This window comes from Coffea arabica, chromosome 3e, assembly GCF_036785885.1.
Source record: "Coffea arabica cultivar ET-39 chromosome 3e, Coffea Arabica ET-39 HiFi, whole genome shotgun sequence".
Classification (NCBI taxonomy): Eukaryota; Viridiplantae; Streptophyta; class Magnoliopsida; order Gentianales; family Rubiaceae; genus Coffea; species Coffea arabica.
In genome coordinates, this window is record NC_092315.1 from 16,397,519 (window position 1) to 16,420,346 (window position 22,828).

Consider the following 22,828-nt stretch of genomic DNA (forward strand, 5'->3'; position numbering starts at 1 on the left):
TGCACGTGTATGTGTCATTTATGCTAGCTATGTACTCTATTTTTCCTGGCTAATGTAGTTGAGTGATGAATATGCTGGACTTGACCCAATCTTGAAACTTTGGGAGCTTTTGAGCCTTATATGAAGCATGTTTTGCTTCATTCTTGTTTGATTGAGTAGGTATCGCACCCCGTTTTGTCATTCTAGAATTTGCTATTTTGTACATGTTGAAATCACATTTTGTTGAATTTGATGCATGTGAAATGATAAGGGTGTTTAGGATTTAACCTTCTTTAATTTTCTACAAATCATGCCTTCATCTTGTCTCCCAATAGTGAACCAATTTGATCTTTTATCCTTCTCCTTTGTTTGTTAGCCGTGTTTGATAACTCAGGACCTTTTTTAGACTTTCTTGTTCAATCTTGTGTCGTTAAGAGATTTCTGAATTTCATTGTTTGTTGCAAGGCAAATAAATCTAGGGTCGTAAGTGTTGTTAGAATAAAAGTTGTATGGTGCTGGTTCTGTGCATCTGAGATCGAAAAAAGAAAAAAAGAGAGAAAGTGTCGACAAATTGGTGAACGTGGGATTCTAGCTTACAGGGCGTGCTCACGCCTTGCAAGACGCCCTCTCAAAATCAAAATAGAAAAAAAGAGAGTTTCGACACTTGCACAATAGGTATAGCAAATGGAAATGTCTTGCTTGTAGAATTTCTCCAGTAAAGCATTGAGGTTATGTAGTGGATATCGGGCACTCTCTTGACACGTTACACCCTATCTTTACCTTCTTATCCCGCCTTTTACCTGAGCCCCATTACAACCCTATTAAAGTCCCTTAGTTTTTTGTATTTAGTTCACTTTTGAGTGGTAGAGATGTGATAAATGTGCAAGTCTATGGTAATGTCATTCCGTGGTGTTGGTTTGAGCGCTCCTGGTACCTATACATTTTCTTGAAGGTGACGAGTATTACTATTCGTACTCTTTGGATAACTACCTGTCCGATGTGTTCTAACTTCGGCGACATTGTTAGGAATGCGGGATGCTTGTGTTAGTGTAGATTACTGTATAACCGTTGCTATTTTGATTGTACTTCTGAGATTCGAAATGCTTGAGGACAAGCATAGTCTAGGTGTAGGGGAATTTAATAGAGCAATTATTGGGCACCCTTTTGCGTTGTTATTTGGTCATAATTTTGGCTACTTACTGTGCTAAGTATTGAGAATTTGCTCATATTTGATATTTGTGTAAATTACAGGCGGTTGGTGTTAAAAGTGGTATCTCGTAGCAAATTTTCAGAAGACTTTTCATTTCAGGGCGTGCCCATGCCAAAAACTATAGAAAGATGCCTAAAAGACGGACCCCGTGGAATTGGTAAAGAAAGTGGGGAATTAGAAAATCAAAAGGGCGGCTATTTTCTCGTAGGCCGCAGGGGTGCAGAGAATAAAAACTTTCCACCTAGAGAAAGCAGGGACTCTCTCTAACTTTTTTTTTCTTCCTTTTTTTTCGGCGGCTACCTGGGGAGAATCGGCAAAAAAAAAAGCCAGATTCACGTGGGATGAAGACATTAGCTTTAGTTTTTTCCCTGGTAGACGATTTTACTATCTGCTTTTGCTTTTGATGATTTTCGTTAGACCTTTGCTTTTACTTTTTGCTCCAGTACGAACACGAAACCCAAAAAGAGAAGCAAGACTTTTCGTCTGTCTCCTTGTTATTTCTTCTTTCCCATCTTTTTGGTAATTAAGTGGATGATAACAATCAACTCACGCGAGATTGGTACGATGAGGAGCGGCTAGGTTTTCTCCTCTACCAAAGGTTGACGCGAAGACGTGGTCCATAACATCTGTGAGATCTAATCGAACTGTCACTATTTCTTCCAATCCGTTACTATTCGTGTGTTTTCTGGATTAACTATTTACGATTATTTTATTAATTGAGTATCAACGGCCGGATATTTAATTTAATCTAATAGTCTACTGTCACGTTAACTTAATTGAATCTGTAATTGTTTGTTTAGTTGATAAATAGTGACAACCACCATAATTGACTTTGTATTGGGGAAACGTAAGATCTAGTTTAAATAAACCCTCTGAGCGTGTGTATTGGTTAGGGTTAGGTTTTTCTAGTTTTAATACAACTGGATAATTAAATTTTTATGGTCGTACCTAGGGTTGTTTTCTGATTAGAGAAGCAGTCAACGGTCGTACCTTGGCTGTCGAAAAAGTAAGGAAAAACTGACCGTCAGAACTTGTTGATAGATATAACCAACCTAGTGACGAATGAATGAAATATCTTTGCATCGATGATCATTTAATTGGACCGTACCTGAAAAGTTGATCTTTTGGGTGAAATTTTACTAATTGCTATTTTTAGTAAATTGTATTTGATGAGTTAGCTTTTGAGTTTTGTTTATTTTATTTTCATTTTCATTTTATTAAATATCCCGCAATTTTGTTCTATTGACTTGGGAAGAAACAACTTCCTACCTGTTCCCTTTGGAATCGATCCTACTTGTCACTGTCTACTAGTTAGTGAATTTAGTCAGATAATTAATTCTAGTATATCGGATTAAACAAACTCTTCGGGAACATGGTGAATCAAGTAACCCATTGCACACCTAGAGTCTCTGCTCCAGTACTTAGAATTGATTAATGATTGCTTTTGATGGTAGTTAGGTTTTATTATTATTATTACATAGGTTCGGCACCTGTCAATGAATTTTTTAATATCACAACTTATGGGTAGAGTTCTTGTTGAAAGGCAATCAATTTATATATGCAAGTTTGAGGCATAGAATAATGGATGGCTTTTGGTGTTTAACAAAGAACCAATATTCATCGAATGTTGTAGCATGATTTTTTAAAAAAAGAAAGAAGTGTTGAGTGGTTTTGCTGAGTTAAAGTAGTCGGGAATGGCGCTCTAACTGCTTTTAACAATGGTTCATCATCACAGGCATATGCGTTATATGTTTGGATGTTTAGATAATTAGACTTCATGTTGTTTATCGTTTAGTTGCTCTTTATCAACGGTCAATAAATCTTTTTTCTGCCTGAATGATTAGACTCAGGCAAGTAGCTTTGATGATCTATTTTTCTTTTATTTGACGTTCCAAACATATGCACTTGTTGGAGGGCAGAATCTTCATACATTGTATGCCTCGCTTAGGTATAAAATCTATAGGGAGTAATTGCATCAGCTTGCACTAAAATTCTTGCAACTTTTAAGGGCAGCTCCAGATTTAGGTGATCCTTTGTACAAGCCTTATGCAACTATATGTCCCTTGTGACTCGGCGTGCTTGGAAGGGTAAGTAGTAATTGCTGCTTGTCTAATTTTTACCAATATTGATTACAAGTAATTGGTCATAGTTTTGACTACTTGTTCACAGCTTTGCAAAGAAGAAGGGGATTAAGCACTTGTTCCTCGAAATCGGCTCAAGGAGAAAACGATCTGCAACTTTGACTCACTAACTACTTCAAGGTGAATTACTTTGGAAGATCCTATACTGAATTGGGTGCTTCGATTGCCTTAGATCATCGTATAGATCAATTTGGGTTCACCCTAAGCTATTTTTTTTACGGCATCTGTATTTCTGGTTTTGCCTCCCTAAAGAAAAAAAAATGAGTCAACCGCGTACCAAGTATCCAGAACGTAACACTTTCACCCCAGAACATGAAATTGTATTGGCCCAACATCTTGTCAATATGCATAGGAATGGAGAAATATCGTCTCATAACATTGGGAGTCATGTTGTCTCCGAGATTACTATGATGCTTAATGAAACTTTTGACACTTCATTCCCCCGGAACACTATTCGGTCTAAGTATTATGCCCTTCAAAACCTGACCAGACTGTATATTTCATTTAAGAGACGTGGCACTAGTATAGGTTGGGATTCCACCAACTATACTTTCATGATGGACGATGATCGGTGGAGGCATCTAGTTCAAGTAGCGTAACCTTTTCTACTATTTTTTTGCTTTTCAAAATCAGTTCATTTTAAACACCCCCTTCTCATATGCGGTTGTTATTTTAAAATGGTAAATTGCTAGGTGCTATTTGGAAATATCTGAAATGAAACCTCCTAACCTTTTTTGGAGTGTCATGCTTCATTAATTAAAATACGTTTCTTTTTTGTCGGTGAATAAGGGTTATAGAAGATTTTATGACAGATCATGCCTTGTCTTCCATTTGTTTGAAAAAGTGTTCATGAATCAGGATGCTACTGGGGATTTTAACGCTGAGTATGGACTATCACCCTCCAACTCGACTGATGAGTTGAAAATGGAAAATGGTGCTAGACATGGTAAAGGAAAGGCTACTGTAGACGTCGGTTCATCAGATGAAGATGTTGAAGTGCCGGTGACTCGGAAAGGGAAAGGAAAGGTGAAGAAGGGCAAAGGAAAGCGCAATCAAGCGACATGTCGACCGATTCATTCTTCTCTAGTTCATCCCTCCAATTCCAACAATACTTTTGTGTTCTAGACAGCATTGAGACCCATTTGAGCTGTAAAAAGAGCAGTAGCATGAGTGGTTCAGTCTCTTCACCATCGAAGACTGCACATTCTCCCTTCGATGCTGATGCCGAGTTAAAAGCTACACTGACCGACCTCTGCACTCTAAACCTGGACATTAATGTACACCTAAAGGTTGCTAATGCATTAAAGGAGCCTTCAAAGCGGGCCATTTGGTTCACCTGCAAGATAGATACTGATTGACTTGCGTTTGTGAGACACCGGGGGTTCCTACCCCCGGTGTAGATGCTCATGGCATCTGTTTCACCTTATTGGTTCGCATTTTATTTGTGTTTATGTTCCCGAGTAGACATTTGAGTGTTTCCTTGGCTTTTAATTAGTATGAGTTCAAAAATTTTTAGTGTAATTGTGCCACTGTACCACATAAGAGTTTAAATATTTTTTTCATTTATTGTAGTTGTGAGTTGAAAGGTTGTTGCCACGATTGGACATTTAATTTTTTCCTCTCTCGTCGGTTTCGTGTTTTATAGAGTTGAACTTGTTTTAATCACAGTTGGGTGGATGAACTTTCGACTTTAATATCAGTTCCATGCGTTTAAGAACAGTATTTTTTAATATGCGTACCGATGAATTCATCAAATCTATGGGGCTATACATTATGATGTGGCATCCCCATCATAATGGACATGTAGTTTCCATAGCATGCAACCTTTTGTTGGTGTTTTTGATATTATGTACTTGCCCTGTTACCGTATGTTCTGGTATATGACAGTTTATTACATTTTAGGGTAGTTTTGTTAAGTTTGAGTAGACAACATTTCGGGATTGGACAATATTGACAACTCATATCTGTTTCTTGGGACATTCATGTGCAGGGTATCGCTTGGCCGTTGTAGACGAAGGTGGTGGCTGCTTCATGGATAACCACATCCACATTCAGGGGGGACACCTGGACGACGAGAGAGACGATATTGATCTCGACAATGTCCTTATGACAGTTGCACTACTTGGTTTGATTTTCTTTGACCCGTTCATTAATCGTGTCCTGAGAAGAAGAAGAGTCCAAAATAGTGCACTATCCGATAGGGATTATATGATTGAATTGATAAACGGCCATCGAGATAGAATTACCGAGAACATGCACTTGGATGTTCTCATGTCCCAACAGTTGTGCGATCTATTGGTTGAGCGTGGTTACTGGCATGCATATCCATATCAGAGGGTTGGGGTTCATGAGTCCGTTGCTTTAACACTAATGTGCTTGAGCCATGATGAGTGACATCGGGTTCTAGTCGAGCGCTTCCAGCATTCAACGGAGACGGTTGATCGACATGTATATCGTGTCCTCTGAGCTTTGGTGCGACTTGGTCGTGATCTCTTTAGATCAAGAAACTACGATGATACGCATCCCAGAATTATGGACAATGGACTGTTTTGGCTGTGGTTCAGGGTAAGTAATTTTTCATGTGATTGCTTCTTGTTTAAAACACTTTATTACTTTACATAACAATAATTATCTCAACTTATGTAGGATTATGTTGGGGCTTTAGATGGAACCCATGTCTCCGTTTGGTGTAGGGTAGAGATAAGAGAGAGGTACAGAAATAAGCACGGTGGGTTAAGTCAAAATGTGCTTGCGGCTTGCAATCATGATATGCGATTTATCTATATTCGGGTCAATTGGGAGAGAAGTGCCCACGATGGTAGAATTTTCCAAAACACCTTGTTTGATCCAAATTCGGGGTTTCCAATGCTACCTCAAGGTATGTAACTCATCTATCTTCGAAAACTCGACATTAAGTGTGACTAGTTATGGAGTTAGCAAATGATTAATAGATGAACCACGAGAGAGACGATATTTGTTTCGGTAAAATTAATAAATACACTAATTGGTATTCTTGGGCTTGGCTGACAGGGAAATATTATGCGGTGGATGCTGCTTACACAAACATGTCTGGGTTCATGGCACCGTTTAGGGTGCGCGATGCACGCAACATGAGCGGACAGCTAAAGTTTTGTTCAACCGGAGACATGCTTCGCTTAGAAATATTATAGAACAAACTTTTGGAATTCTTAAGAGGCATTTCCAATATTCAAAGGTCCAATGCAGAACTATCTAATAGATATTCAAAGCAATATTGTGCTTGCATGTTGTACTCTGCATAACTTCATGCGAGATTATGTGCCCAATGGTGAGTACTTCAACGAAAAAGTTGCCCTTAGAGCATTTGCAAATGCACAGATAGTAGGGAATCAGGTCCAGTGGGTCCAACCCATCGATATGTCGTAGTAGGGCATAAATAATTGGAGCGAAGATTGGCGGACAATAGCAGCACACATGTATCTTCATGGACAGAACTCAGAAATGGCCAATAGGCATAGGTCTAATGCTTTTTAACAAAGTTAGGGATTGGACAATATTCTTCTTGGCTTGATCAAACGTTGAATTCCTTTATCAATTTGAGTGTTTTGCTTTCTATCGTGTAAGAATGCTAATTATCCGAAAATATGATTAGATCTGCAACTTTCTCAAACTACTGCAAATTTGGTTTTAACTGTTGGATTTACCTTATCCACTCAAATAAGTACAGATTGGGCACCATGGTTATGCATGATTGGCGGTAAATTGCAAGTGGGTAATTCAATTTTCCACTCCGTTCAGGATTACAAGGCCAAACATCGGTATAAAAAATTCCGCATTAGCTCCGAAGAGGCCAATATTGTTAATATCTGTACCTTCAAACCCAACAATGACGCATTTTCATGATTGGGGGGCAGACAAATGCTTCTTAGCGAATGCAGTGTATTCATCAAAATGTAGTTGTTTTTTAAATACAGGTCAATCCAAATGCAGAGTATTTAAAAAACAATGAGTTTTTCAAAAATAGCCATCCAAACGACATCAAAAGTATTTCAAAAACTGTTATAGTAAAATTTTTCAAAAACACCCTTAAAAATAGGGGATCCAAACGGAGCCTATTTTTTCAAAGCCCTCACCTTGCCACTCACAAATGGCAATCTTTGCCACCCACCACCAGTATCCTACTTAATGTATACCTTTTTTGTATTTTTTAAAAACTTTTGGATGCTTTAAAATATTACCATAATTGATGTTTTAAATTTTTTTTTGTTGGTTAAAACAGGCCAAACAGAGGCCATCTAAAGTCTAAACGGACGCCTGCCCATATGTGCCTCAACAAAATGGACAATTAGAAGGGGACCACCCCTGTACAGGAAATGACTTGGTTTGACAACAACGGCTAAAGGAAACTTCTCGGAAATTGCAAGGAAGGCTTTTCAAAGTGGTGAACTGAAAATGGAGTAAAACATATACATCTCGCAGGCGGGATTATTGGCAAAGTAAATGGTTTGGTGTAGAAACAATAGTAACAAATGGCATGAGTATTCTAAATTGAGATGTCAAGTCGCTGCAAAATTACCTGTGCATGGTTCCTCCTTTTGTCTAGTCTAAAATTGATTTGCAAAATTTTCTTACTTGAGCAAATAAGACATGGACATGTCTTGAATTTTTTCAATTAAAGTTCTGGTACTCTTTTATGGTTTGTACTTCATACCATTAAAGTTTCCTCACCTCACCTACACCAAGTTCTTGGGAAAATATAAAATTGGATTGTTATTTTCTGAAATTTTTGTAGAAAAATATATTGTAGGGATTTATTATATGTAATATTAAAAAGTAATTGAGAAATGTATTCACAAAAAGTATAACAATATTTAAAAAAAATGGCAATCCAAACAAGGCGTCATTCAATAAATATAGCATTCACACCTTACACCACTGTATAGATAGAAGTGCATATTTATCTTACAACCTCATAGAAAATTTTGTTGAAGTAATTATTCTTTTTTTTTTTTTAATTTACAAGAACATATCAGTAAACAATCAGAAAAAAGAAGAAAACAAATAACATTGATACTAATTATTACCAATCAAGGACTAAAAAGATTTTCATAAATGAAGTTAACTATTTCGTTTAATCTTATGTCTTACGCTTCACCTCAACTCTTTCCTCTTGATAAAACTCTCACAGAGTCATCAAAAGACAAAAGTAACCCAAAAAAACACAAAACAAAAATATATCTGCATTTATCTTGAAGGAGATCAAATCCTACTTGGATGTTCATTCAAATGACAGCACTATTAATTTTATCATAATTTTGGTTCTCCAACTTCTCTTGGTTTTTAGGGCTTTCATTCTCCTGGTTTTTCCTCCAAAAGCCCGTTAAAATGCTAGCTTTGTTCAGTTAATTCGACAACTTGATTTTTAATCTTACTGGCATGGCCTCCAATCAAGAAACGATTCAAAAATCCCTCTTATTGTTTCCTTCTCAGCAATGCAATGAAATCATTGTCTAATGTTTCTACTTCCTCTAATGTTTAACCTCAGTTTTCCTCTTCTGTCGTCCGGACACCTTGGCTCTTTCACTGCCTCCTTTATGTCAGATGCTCTACTCCTCAATGTGTTCCGATTCCTAGACAGCAATTGCACATCATATCCCAAGCCCAAGTAACTTGTCCCTGCATCCACTGATAGCTTTGCAGCCCTTTCAAATGCCATGTCCTCCACTTTCTCACTGAACTTGCCAAGCAGTCGATACATTTCAGCTGTAGCCTTTGTAATGATAGTCATAATGATTTGCATCACCGTAACCATGGCCTTCAAACTTGCATCCAAAATCTAATAAAAACAAACAAACAAGGAATGTTATTGTTAGTTTTTACGAGCAAAAGAATTGATGAAACAAAATGCACCGCCCTCTCAATCATGGTTCAAAGTTGCAATCGCGGTCGCGGTCGCAGCCCGGATTGCTCCACATCGATCTCGGAGAGATACAAATTTTGAAACATTTAATATTTTAAAAATTATAAATAATATTAAAAAATATGCTAAACAAAAATAATTAAAAAAATTAATAAAAGAAAATCTGTAAAATATACTTTTTTTGTTGGATTCAAGTTGATTCGGGATGACTCAGTGTGACTCAGTCGTTTCTATTCTTGTCAGAGACTTCTCAGCCGAGTTCTCGATGACTCAGCCGAGTTCTAGGTGACTTGACCGAGTTTTCGACGATTCATGTACTTCGAAATCATTTCGTCTCGATATTAGAATGGAGAGCTCTGTTCCGGTGATGACTCAGCCGAGTCATCTCAGACTTGGCGGATTCTTTGAACCATGCTCTCAACTGCTATGCCCTCCACCTTTTCTGCGAACTTGCCAAGCAGTGGTATCGTTTCAGCTATAGCCTTCCCAGTGATATTAAAAATTATTTGCATCACCATATCCATGGCCTTCAAACTTTCATCCATCTAATAAAAATAGACCAAGAGAGAATGTTAGTTTTTACAACACAGAGAATTGATGAAACAAAATGTGCCCCCCTCAGCTGCTGTGTCCTCAACCTTCTCTATAAATCTGCCAAGCAGCAGTATCAGTTTAGCCATAGCTTTCCCAATGATATGCACAATAATTTCCATGTGGATGGTCTTCCAAACTGAATCTGTCATCTGATAAAAAGAGACCAAAGTATGTTAGATTTTACAACACAAATGATTGATGAAACAAAATGAGCCCTTTCCCCCGGCAAAACTCGTGCTTTGTTGCTAGATTAATGTGTGTCAAATAAATTATACCTTTAGACTTTAATAGGAATGGTCCCTTGAGAATGAAATATATCTTAAAGATTTGGCATACTATTCAAGTTAATATGTTGAGAATCACCATAAGGATGAGAAGAACTGTGATGGACAAGAGGGAAAGGTGGGTTAATAGAGGAAGAAGCAATCACTTTTTAGACGTTGAGATTGATAATGAAAATCATGGAAACCTGCTGATGGACAAGAGGGAACGGCGGGTTATTAGAGGAAGAAGCAATCTCTTTTTAGACGTTGAGATTGACAATGAAAATCATGGAAACCTGGTAAGAAAGTCATGGGAAGAAACTTGGGAACTAATTAGAAATCTGGTTAAAGTTGCTAAGATTGTACAGCCAATAAATCAATTAATTAACAATAAGATTAAAAGTCTAGATTAAAGATTTCAGTATTCCTAGCAAGATCCTTCTGCTTTGGATTGAAATTAGCTACTACTTGAGATATGGCTGAGAATGCATGTAATATCATAGAAATCATTTCCAATTAATTAGATAGTGCTATTTTTCTATATTGATTCAATGAAACAACAAAAGTAATTTCTAAACTTTTTTTTTCATTTTTTGATTATCACATTTCAAGTAAACCTAAGACATACAAGTAAAAATGGGTGGGAGGAAGACTTGAAAGTCAAATATGAGTTTCAATATAACACGATAGATTTGCGAGCTGAAAGTGGTTGGGTTCTCCTGGAACAAAGTATTTCTTTCATGATATAACGGCTTCATAAAAGATTTTTTAAGTTCAGCAAATACCCAATAGCCTACAAGTCCACAAATTAGACCAAGAATCGACGAGGTCCTTGCCAACTCCCTCCCCTTATAATTTTTCACTTTTGTAGTTAAGCTTCTTGCGGCAACAACCGGAAGCTTGTCAAACCCATCTTGTCAAACTTTGTGGAAGGTTTTTTTTTTTTTGTGTGTTCTGTTTTTGGTCGGTGTTTTATGTGTTTGTCGGGGGGGGGCTTACAATCATCTTCTTTTACAAATCATTTCTTTTATATCCTTTTATCCTCCCAAATCCGAAGTGAACTATAAAAAAAGCCATTTATCAAGAGATATTTTTAGAAAGAATGTCCCGTCAAAGGCGTAATTTGACCACGTTAAAATCCAAAATTTCAAACAAACACCTTTATTATTTGGTTTTCCACTCATAAAAGTTACTAGATTTGCCATCTTTTCCATCAAACAAGTTTCAAGTTTGAATCTTTCATCAAATTAAATATAACAACAGATTGTACCATTTTCAGAACCTTACTTTACTCAATAATTTGGCAAGTTATTGTTCACTTTTGTTTTTTTGTTCAAGCAGTCAAATTTTTAGGAGGATAAAATTAAGAAAAAAAAAGATGATTAAAACTAATAAACAAGCAAACCTTCTTTTCTTTTAAGGCCTTTGGTCCAATTATGCTTCCTGAAAACGATAATAATGTTAAACACATAACTGAAAAAAAAAATAAAAAGGATAGGAAATGGGTTTCATCTAGTCCTATGGCTTGTGTTCCCTTTTATGTTCCCTCTTATAAAAAGGGGCTTGTGTACCTGTCAAATTCATGTTAACTGTTAATGCTGGAGGAAACACTGAATGTGTGTGGATAGGAGATTATTTGTGAAAAAATAGAATAAAACTGTATCACTTTTTGTGATGTAATATATGTGAGATAAAAAGTAGATTAAAAATTACGTATATAATGTGAATATCACATGATCGAACATGCAGCTAGTTGTCACCTTTCTGACTTGTGCTCAACTAAAAATGGTGGGAAATCTAATTGCTAGAAGAGTCCTCCAGTTCTTGGAAAAAATTTAGTGGACACAAAGTTAGGAATTGTGGGATTAGACAATATAGATCTTGGGGGTGTGGGCCAGGAAATATAGTTGTTTTAATTGCCTGTGTTAAAAGTTTTTGGCTCAGATTATCTAGGATAACTATTTTCCCATTGCGAGTTCATTGTTCTCCATGAACAATATATTTGGCTTCTACCATTTGTGTTATTGCTTTCCAGCATGTATGCAATGATGTACAAGTTGTAAAAGATATTGCATATGGTTCTGAATATTTAAAGCGGGTAATTATCTGAATCGGATATGATTTGGGGGGTGACAAGTGACATCTTTCTATTCTTCATTAAATTGTGGGGGACAAATAAAATATTAGTAGTAGTTATCTAACTCACAGCTTTAACTTATGTTCCACAAAATAACAAAATAACTTATGTTTAAATTGCACTTTATGTAACTTGAAATCAACTTGAAATCATTAATAATCTTGAAATCAATTTTAAATTATTAACAATCATCCAAATATCTTCTCACTTCGCTCCATTTGATGACTTAGCTTTTAAACCTATAAAAACATAGAGTTTCCATGCTAAAGTCTATAGAAATGCAATATTCCTCACTTTAACCACAAAATGCAAAACTTAACTGAAAACCTAATTATTCGAGTTAAATTTAAATAAAAACACACTAAAACACGTGTCAGCAAGCATATGAAAACATGTAAAACGAGTACTAATCACTCATCCATGTTGATGTGCTGAAACTGTAAATGTTGACAAAAGATGGAGAAGGGATTTGGGGGATTAGGGGCAGGAGCGGTCATCAGACCGACCGCTCCTGAACGGTCTTCTCACAAGACCCAAATGTGAGGCGAGAAATATTTCATGTCAGGAAGCCTTCAACAAGCCCCAAAAACGACGCCGTTCCAAAAAAAAATGTTTAGCCAAAACGGGAACATGACGGACCAAACGAAAAAGTTTCAATTTTGAAAATCATGTTGAAAATTTGAATCAGCCGCACAAAACAAAATTGAGGGAAGAGAGGTGGCGTCCTGCTGAAAGTAGCAATTGACAAAAAAGTGGGTGGAGAGAGCTGGGGTATGGTGTTGAGTGAATAAGGAAGAAAGCAAACAGAAAAGTAGAGAGCTGCACAAAACAAAATTGAGGGAAGAGAGGAGGCGTCCTGCTGAAGGTAGCAATTGACAGAAAAATGGGTGGAAAGAGCTGGGGTATGGTGTTGAGTGAATAAGGAAGAAAGCAAACAGTGTAGTGAGAGTGTTGTATGCATTTTGAAGCTGGGTATGAGAGTGTTGTATCCATTTTGAATGTGTGTAAGGCAGGCGGCAAAGTAGAAGGAAACAGAGAAAATTCATCATCTCACGAAGCCAGATTTTGTTGTGCAATTTAATAGCAGAAGCAACCGCATTCTCCGAGTTCGGTGAAACATAAAGCGTATTAGCAGACCAAGGTAACGTGACTGAATGCAATGTGTTAAATGAGTAATATGTAGTTGGTCCATGCTCATCATGCAATCTTAGTTTGTCCCTCTCCTGACCATGCAGTATGTATAAAATGGAGGCGTAGAGTTGAATGAGGTGAAGCAGAGGAAAAGACATATATGTAAATAATAAATGGGTGTACCTTGTGTTGTAAGTAAATTACATGATGTAAGAAATATATTACAATGAATAGAAAGTGCTTGTTTGGCCCTCAAAATGTAGAAATAGTAGAAAATGCGGAGTTGGCTTAGGCGGTTGTCATTAACGAATGACATAAGGTCCAGTGAGCTAAAGAATCTAGAACCGAAATATAATCACCAGTGTGGATATACATACAGTTAAAATAGACTTACATCGTGTGACCAATATATTACAATCCGTATAATTTAGTGTACATGGAGTTGTATTTGTACATAGATAATGCTGTTGTCTTAGAGTAAAAGTAAGGTGATGTGAATCATTAATCATATTGATAAGTGTAATAATAGGATTTGGTATACGAGTAATGTGAGATTCATAACACATTATGAATGGTAATATACATTTATGTTGTCGTTTATGTACATACTATTCATGAAATGTTGCAAATTAGGGTGTTTGATGCATAATTGGCAGGAGCAGAAGTAATGGATTGCAGCAAATTGACAGAAGATGGGACCCCCTGAATTAGGAATGGAGTTCAACAGTGAAGAGAATGCGTACAAGTTTTACAACAAATATGCCTTTAAAATGGATTTTAGTGTACGCAAAAACTATCTGAATAAAGACAAAGAGGCGTGACCACGTTTAGGAGATATAGTTGCTGCAAGGAAGGTGTGAAGCGCAAGTACGAAGGTGATGTGATGCCAAAGAAGACACGAGCGCAGACGAAAACAAGGCGTAGAGCTAAAATGGTTATCGTGTTGCTTAGAGGGACAATGAAGTACCGTGTGCATGACCTTGTCTTAGAGCATAACCATGAGTTGCACATTGCTTAATGTTCGCACATGATGCCATCACAAAGAAAAGTGAGTGAGGCTCAAGGATTCCAAATTGAAATAAGCGAGGATGCTGGATTTTCATTGAAACAGAGCCATGAGCTTATGAGAAAGGAGGGAGGTGGAATAGGATAAGATTCAATTTGTAAATGAAATAGGAGAGGCAGTAGTCGCAAGAGGCATTAAAAAACGTGCCGGTGGGAAGAGAAGTAAAGTGATACGAAATTAGGTCGATAAATTTGACAGATTAAAAAGAAAATCTAGATTGTCAAAGACTACATAGACTACGATAAGGATTCAATAACTATGATGGTAAACATTTATGCTACAACTATGTTATCATTGTACGGTTAACTAATGAATAGGTACCATTCACGATAAAAATAACATTATTATCGTGTCAATAATACAGGTCTCAGAATCGGAGCCGACATCGGTTTCACTTGATGAACACATGTTTATGGGATGCCGTTCATCAACTAACTCGGTTTCGGTTAGTATAAAATAGGCATGGTTTTAACTTTTATTTGGATGTTTCTCACAGCACAATTAGTTATAATGATGTTACATTGTGTGATGATTTTGTTACGACTGACATCCCTCCTGATATACCTTTTTTGTCTGTCTTATATAATTATTTGGCCCATACAAAACTCGTAGACGCATTCAATGAGCCAGTCAGTGAATGGCCCTCCAAACGCTGTTGCTCCCGAAATCGAGAAAAGTCAAACGGTATGCATACATTTAGTAGATAAAATAAAGTCCTTTTTTCGTATCGTAGAGCTACTTTTTCTTTAATTGTAATGGTGGGCACTCGAACGCTGTCAAAGCATACATATTTTGTAGTTAACATATAATACTTTAATGACATATTGTTTTGTATTATTCGAAAGTCTACCGATTGGCTAATCAGGGGTCACATGGAAGTGTCCCTACAGAATGGATGCACCCCAAATTTTTTATATTTTCAAGTATAACTCCGTCAAAGATATCTTAATGGTCTGAAATATCGTTTTTGTTATAATGTCTAGTCCAATTTAACTTTGTAACTGAGCAATATAGGCATTGCTACTGAGTTGTTGACAGTTGAATAGTTATATTGTACAATGTAGGCGGAGCGTGCGGCAATTTCAACACACTGCGATAATGATACATATCATGTATTTTCACCATCACCCCAGGCGACAAGCTTTTATCATTACATCACATATTTATGTAGTCTTGTTAATTGGATACTTCGACAGCGTATATCATTAACCGTATGTTCCATAAACTTTATTAACTGATTTGCCATCGTTACGCAATTCAGAAAAGAAATAACACCCAAGAATTGAGACTAACTGTTGACGTCAACTCTTCTCAATGTGCAGGTTGATGAATGATGTGTACCTACAATTTTTATGAATACAAACCAATTGGTTGTTCCAAACAATTGAGTTCCGAATATCCGTCCCCAAAGTTCACCTCATTTACTGATGTTCGTACTTGTCCCGAGATGATATTACTCAGTTTCGATCGGTTCCGTATTGTAAGCTTGTTTTAATCTACAATCTCTCAATGAATTAGTGCTTGCACCAGACATTAGGTGTCTAGCACCAGATTTGCGGTAGTTTTGGACGAACATTTACTAAATGCAGCCATGTTGTCCCTACCAGAGAATGCCGTATATGTATGTTACAAGAAGTTAATAAGCTGTTACAACTTATTGATGTGCTTGTACAGACACCTTGTCATGTTTCTCTATGTTAAAATTTAGACAAGTGATTTACAATTGTATTAACGATGAGTATTACAAATAGTATTACAGGCACTTCAATAGGTATTACTCCTTTAGTACGGAAATGAAGTTACAATTGGCGGCTCGGTTTGGTTCCACACGACCACATAATAAGTAACAGTTTCGCAGAAGAACATGATACTTCGTTGGAACAACTAATTTGAAAATGGATAACTAATATTTAAAATGCAACAAATAGTCATAACGACATGTACAGATTGAGTTACAACCAGTTAGGTGTATGTTACAATTCATTACAGCTAATGAATTTGCAATCGGTAGTTTTTTGTTTTCTCTAGTTAAAACTAGTGATATTACAACTAGATATTCCTCAATGTTACAACCTCAGGTTACTACAACTAGTTAATATCTGATGAATCTTTCCTCTTCTCTTGTTTGTGCTATTGCCCTTGGCACAAACAATAATTCCTCCTTCCGACACATTAAATTTCTTAGACACTTTATTAAGTGTCTATTGAGAATATAGAGATGATCGTTTCGAACCCCAAAATATTTGATGTAGTGAGATCTTCTCGAACATCTCATTAAAATAGCGAGATCTTCCCGAACATCAAGCAAACCTGAGGAAATTATTTGGCTCCCAAGAACTTCTTTTAAAACTGAACATTGTATTGATGAGATTGTAATCCCTGTTGTAGGGAGGTTGAAGATAACAAAAAATGAATCTAGTACACGGGTCCATTGCCATTTTAATATGAAGAGAAATTGGAAGTGTGAAGTTAAATAATAATGCGGGTAAAAATAAAATGGGGACGAACAAACTAGAGTCTGTGTGAGGGATATACAACTGCAACCTCGGCCTTTTATAGTCCGCCATACCCTCTAATATGGTAAAATATCAGATCCCAATGCACATGAGGCCAACCAGTACATCACGGGAGTGGAAGCTGTAGACTCACATGCAGCGCCTGAACCATGTCGGATAAGCTTTCTTATGTACAAAGCGTGAAATTTGTAGTACCGAGAGTCTTACTATGTGTTACGAGCTGTTGCTAATCAGTTACAGACTTTAGCACAATTTTTGGCAGCTTTTATCCTGAAAGGACCTGTACACCAACACTGGGGGTCACGTACATACAGAGTTACACATTATTGACGATAAGTTTTACTGTCTGCGTACACAGTAACACTCTAAATACACTGTTTGCACTTTACCTTCTTCTATTTGTTGGGTGGCCCAACATTTTGCATTGTAACACTCTATGCCCTTGGTCAGTTTATGATCCAACCTTTTAACACTCTGTTCAGCGTTTGGAATGTCCTTTTCATCCACAGGCATGTAGTAATTTGCAGTGAGGGTTGTCTCAGACACTTAATTAATTTTCATTGTTATAAATAAGAACGAACAAAGCTGTAAGTAAGAACGCACGAATTGTGACTAGATATGCACTTTGGTGTTGACCATCATAGTGAATTGTTGGAGTTCCACTATGAAATATGAAGTTCGTGTATTAAGGTAACCATACAATCTCGTTTGGTTCAATAAACATAATAGTGGCAGGCTTGCTAATGTTAATAACATAGAACAATTGAGTAGCGCAAGTGAATTCAGATGTAAGTAACACACTTAATAGTTCCCAATAACTTGGGCCCAAAAAAAATTTGTGTCTTCATTCAACTGTATACACAAAAGTCACAGACTGTGCGAATGAACTTACATCTACGATTACCTACCAGCGAAGTCCGCTTCATATGTCTTCCAGTCTAGCTAACGTGGGGTCAGCGAAAAACTGCTATTATTAGCAGCAGCAGGGCGATTGAAACCGAAATCGTCAAGAAGGTTTTCATTTGTTGAATGTCACTTCAGATACGTTGCACACTCTTTCTTTTCACGTGGATTCTTCTTTGTCCTTTTCCGTGCCATCTTGCCACGGCTCAAGCAAATTGTAAAGGTTATTTACTTTGTTCAACACATATCAGTTTAGCTAAGGCTTTATATACTCTTATCTATGCAAATTAAAACAAAGTGAGACCAATTCAACAACTCGTAATTGCAATCAATCAAACAATCACGTCTTACTATCTTGCCAACATACTGGTGCAACATAAAAGCATTGACAAACTTACACATTCAAGGATTTTGATGGCACTTCAAGTTCGCTACTACCTAATTTTTCACTTTTTTCTTTTCTAGCTGCTTTCTTAGTCAAACTTCTCAATCTCCTTCATGCCATCTGCACCAGCTTTTTGATAAACAATTACATTTCAATTACATAAGATTTTCTCCCAATATTTCAAAATCAAGATAGTAGTTCTAAGAATGATATAGCAGATTCAATTATGAATAAGACATTTTGAATAACAAGTACATTCAACCTAACATATAGACATTAGAACCAAGATTCATGCCAATCAATTCTCATACTATAGGCTTCAATTACTGAATTGCTACAGTTAGTTGGGGTTTCAACTTATGAACAAGAGTAAACAATTACTAATGTTTATTAATGTCTGCATTAATTAGCTTACGAAAATATACATGATCTATGAGGTATAATCAATGAGGTATTAATTACTTCACTGTGCATATTTATAAAAAATAGATTGGAAATAGCACAACAAAAAGTAGTTATGTGAGTTGGAATGTATTCTAGAACTTTGGTATAGTTGATATTTGCATTTTTCTGTAGAGATATAGCTATGTGGTTGTTTTCATGTTGATAAGGTTTTCTCCTGACATTCCCAAATCAAGATAAAGTAATGATATAATATATTCAATTATCTGCAAGACATTTGAACAACAAGTATATTCAGCCTAACATATAGGCATTAGAACCAAGATTCATGCCAATCAACTTTCATACTGTAGGCTTCAATTACTGATCTGCTACAATTAATTAGGGTTTCAACTTATAAATAAGAGTAAACTTATGTCTGCATTTCTTTCCTTACAAGGGTTCAATTATCAATTTCTAGGACTTGATTTAATATCATTATACTAGTTGATTGTGTATTTACAACCATGTCAAAGTATTTTTTCACTGTCACTGTTCTATCACAGAATGTAATAGTTATCTAACAAGATGTATATGCACACTAATTAAGATAACTGGTAACCATTTTTCCACACTAAGAAAGGCAATCTGAACAAGATGTCTTACCTTCAATTTTTTTCTTTTTTTCCCTGACTTCTTCCCATTGCATGTTGCGCGTAATTATCATCAATCTCACGTATTGAGTTCTACAGATGTTGCGAGAGACAAACACTAGCCATTTACGTATTAAGTGATTTAGATGGAACCTCAGGTTGTCTGCCATCAAGCTTTCCTGTTGCTTCATCTCTGCCACCTTTCTTACCTAAAGTTCTCAATCTTTTTCCTGCCATTTAAACTGGAGTTTTACACAGACAATTGCACTTCAATTCCATTATGCTTTCTCCTCTTATTCTTAATGCATAACAAAGTACTAACATATCTAATATATCACTTTCAAATCTTAGTAACAATAGTTATGAAAACTTGTAACCTATTTTCCACACTCTGTTTGCCAAAATTAACAGTAGGTTAATTATTCTGTTTGGCCAATTCCACTTATAATCTACTCTCACTCATTTATCAAGTTTGATAGGATTGACTTCTTCTTCTATTTCTTATCCTACGCTACAAATATGAGTTAATGTAATAATCCGGAGGTACCAATTTCACAGTTACGTTGATGAAATTTTACAGAGCAGTTCTTACACTGTAATTGCTAATTCATTGCGTGTTACAGTTATCCAACTTCATGTCCAAGCACACTAGCAAAGTAAAACTTATAATCTTTTTTCCACATTGAGTATGCTAAGCTAAAAACTATGTTATTCATTATGCCTACCCAGTTCAAATTGTCATCTACTGCCCTAGCTATCAAGTTTCAAACAATCAATTTCTTCTTCTATTTATCCTATGATTATGCAAATACGAGTTAACTAACAAACAATAGGTAGCAATTTCACATTATGTTCACGCAATATTACATATAAGTTTTGCTACTGTAACTGCTGACTCACTGCATGTAACAGTTATTCAACATGGCGTCCAACCCTACTAGCTAAAAAATCTTGTAATCTTTTTCTCTGCAATGCGTCTACCAATCTAAGCGTTATGTTATTTTACTCTGCATAACAATTTTACTCCGCGTCATTATATAGTCATATGAAATATCTCTTATACAACATGTTGTAAGAGGCATTCTTAAGGAAACTATCTTTGTAGCAATTTTTTTTTCGTTTTGTATGTCGCCATGAATAGTATGTACTAACCACACATAACATATAATCTGCACACAGGCGCTGCTAACCAACAAAATCTATAAGAAATTCATAGAAACAACCAGTACCCCTGTTATATAATGACTACACTATTGCTACTAATGTGAGAGTTATGACCCCTATTTATCCCATCCTAACAACTCCCTCTACTAATTGGTTTGGAAGTTCTCCTTTTCTTTTTGGCAAACACTTGGTGTTCAAAATTTCTCTCTACTTTACTTTCCCATATGGCCCATGAATAGATCTAATTTCTAACATCTATAGAGTTTCGACAACCATGATATAAAATCATGTGATGCTATTCACCAAACAATGGAAATTATGTCATTAGTTTGCAATATTGTTACCTGTAGGGTTTATGTAGATGCAATTGGGTGTCACTGCTTTGGACTCCATCATCTTTAGCTTCATTGTTCAATCCTGACCTTCCCCAACCCTTTATAGATATTAGGCCTCCAAGACTTTCTCCTTCAATAGGTAGTTCTTCCTTTTCCTAAGAGTGTTTTGACTGCTCATCTTCTGCCCCTTGTTTGGGAAAAAAGAAAATTCAAAAATATGTAAACAATTTATAAAACTTCTTAAATTTACTCAAAACATTTTACAATAAAGAAAAATATTATCTTTGTAACTTGCAAAAACTTCAAATAAACCTTCAAATATTAACTCTTCATATTTAAAAAACACACTATATTTGGTCCAATTAGAATAAACCTTCGTACCTTTTGTTTTTGTTTTTCATTTATTATTAATATACTCACCATTTTGGTAATAAAAAGTAAGACAATGAAAGGGAAAATTTGGAATGAAATTATATTTACTCTCACAAAATGAATTTGTTAATATTATAATTTTTAAATGATACAAAAAGTCTACAGTAAAGGAGGCAAGTGAGATTTTTTTTAAGGTTTGAAAGTATCAAGTGAAACTACTGGATACCTCAGGGTAGGTTTCTGAAATTATCCCAAAGATTAATTGTGTTACTATTGACTACCATTTGGGGTCTTTTAAGAGTTTAAATTTTATAAAGTTCTCCGATATTTTCAACTTTTGCTATTTCTAGAACAGAATTAATCTATCTAATTGAGGTGGCTGCTTTGACCTAAATGTCAAAAGCTACGAATGATTGATTAATGCTAAGTTAATTGTTCCCTAATGATAAGAGTTTATTTTACGTATTTTTTAGTGTGTTTTATTAGTTAATTTTGGTTTGATTATTTAGTTTTATAACTAGAATAACTAAGGTTTTGGTAAAAAACTACATTTTATGTTAAAGTGGCTAAACATTGCATTTTATGGATTTTTATGGTAAAAACTTCATATTTTGTAGGTTTAATGATTCAATCATCAAATGAAGTGCATTGAGAATATATTTGGATTATTGATGATGGATTAAAGTTGTGAAAATAAAATATGAAGTGTAAAAGGAAGAAATGCAATTTGAGGACAAAAATCAAGAAAAGTCAGCTTTCACAACTCAGACACATTTTCGTATTTTGACTATATCAGGAGCTACAATGATCGGATCAAGGTGATCTTGGTACCATTTTGAAGCTAAGAGATATATCTACATTTGGTATGAAGACATCAAAGTCCAATTCAGCCGTTTTCTTGGTCAAAAGGTCGAAACACAGAAACTTATCTGGATGGTCGAAAGCTGAAGCCCAGAATTGACCAGTCTATGGTATTTTGACCATATCTCAGTCCACCGATCTCCAAATTAGATGATTCTTGAAGCATTGGAACTCTAATTCAAAGGGCTACAACTTTTGTGTTTTGCACAAAAGCCAGTTCGGCCTTCATCATGGAGAAAAATGCAGTTGAAGTGAGGTCAAAAGTAAAAACGTGTATGGCAGCCGAATTTCTGTAATTTGCTCAGCCATTTTTCTCATCTTCACACTACTTTCCAGCTAGAGTTGGAGAGAAAACGTAGGCTGCACATGCTTCAGAAGACATAAGGAAGAGATATAGCCAAGGTTCCAAGTCAAAAGCCATTATTTTTGACTCCCTTAACAAATCCAGATTTGGAGAATCAAAGTGGAGAGTCATAGCAGAAATTTATGACTGGTAAGGGAAGGACTTTTCATCAGCTTATATGTAGAGACATTTGAGGTCTATGAGGAGAGAGGAATCATACGGGAGAAGCTTGGAGTCTGCAAAAATGTAGTTTTTCCATTCTCTTAGTATTAGATTAGTTTAGTATAGAGTAGTAGTTCATCCTTCTTGTTTATTAGCTAGGCAAAGATGAAGAAGGAGATGAAGAAGGCAAGGAAAGAGCTCATGTGACAAGGGTTATTTTTCCTTTCCAACTCTTTATCTTTTGTATTTGATTCCAAGTTTAGCTAATATACAAGTTCTGGATTTTATATTTAATATGTGTCTTTAAAGTTTATACCTTGGGTTTGGTTGAAC

The 22,828-nt window shown here is 35.9% G+C and overlaps 1 protein-coding gene across 1 annotated transcript in view; it reads left to right on the top strand.

Annotated features, from left to right (window-relative positions):
* Positions 1-10,193: 10,193 nt before the first annotated feature.
* Positions 10,194-22,828, top strand: part of LOC113734619 (purine permease 3-like) — a 28,249-nt gene continuing 15,614 nt past the window's right edge. Inside the window, exon 1 of the mRNA XM_027261222.2 lies at positions 10,194-10,385. Coding sequence (XP_027117023.2) covers positions 10,194-10,385 — 192 coding nt within the window. The remainder of the gene's footprint in view (positions 10,386-22,828) is intronic.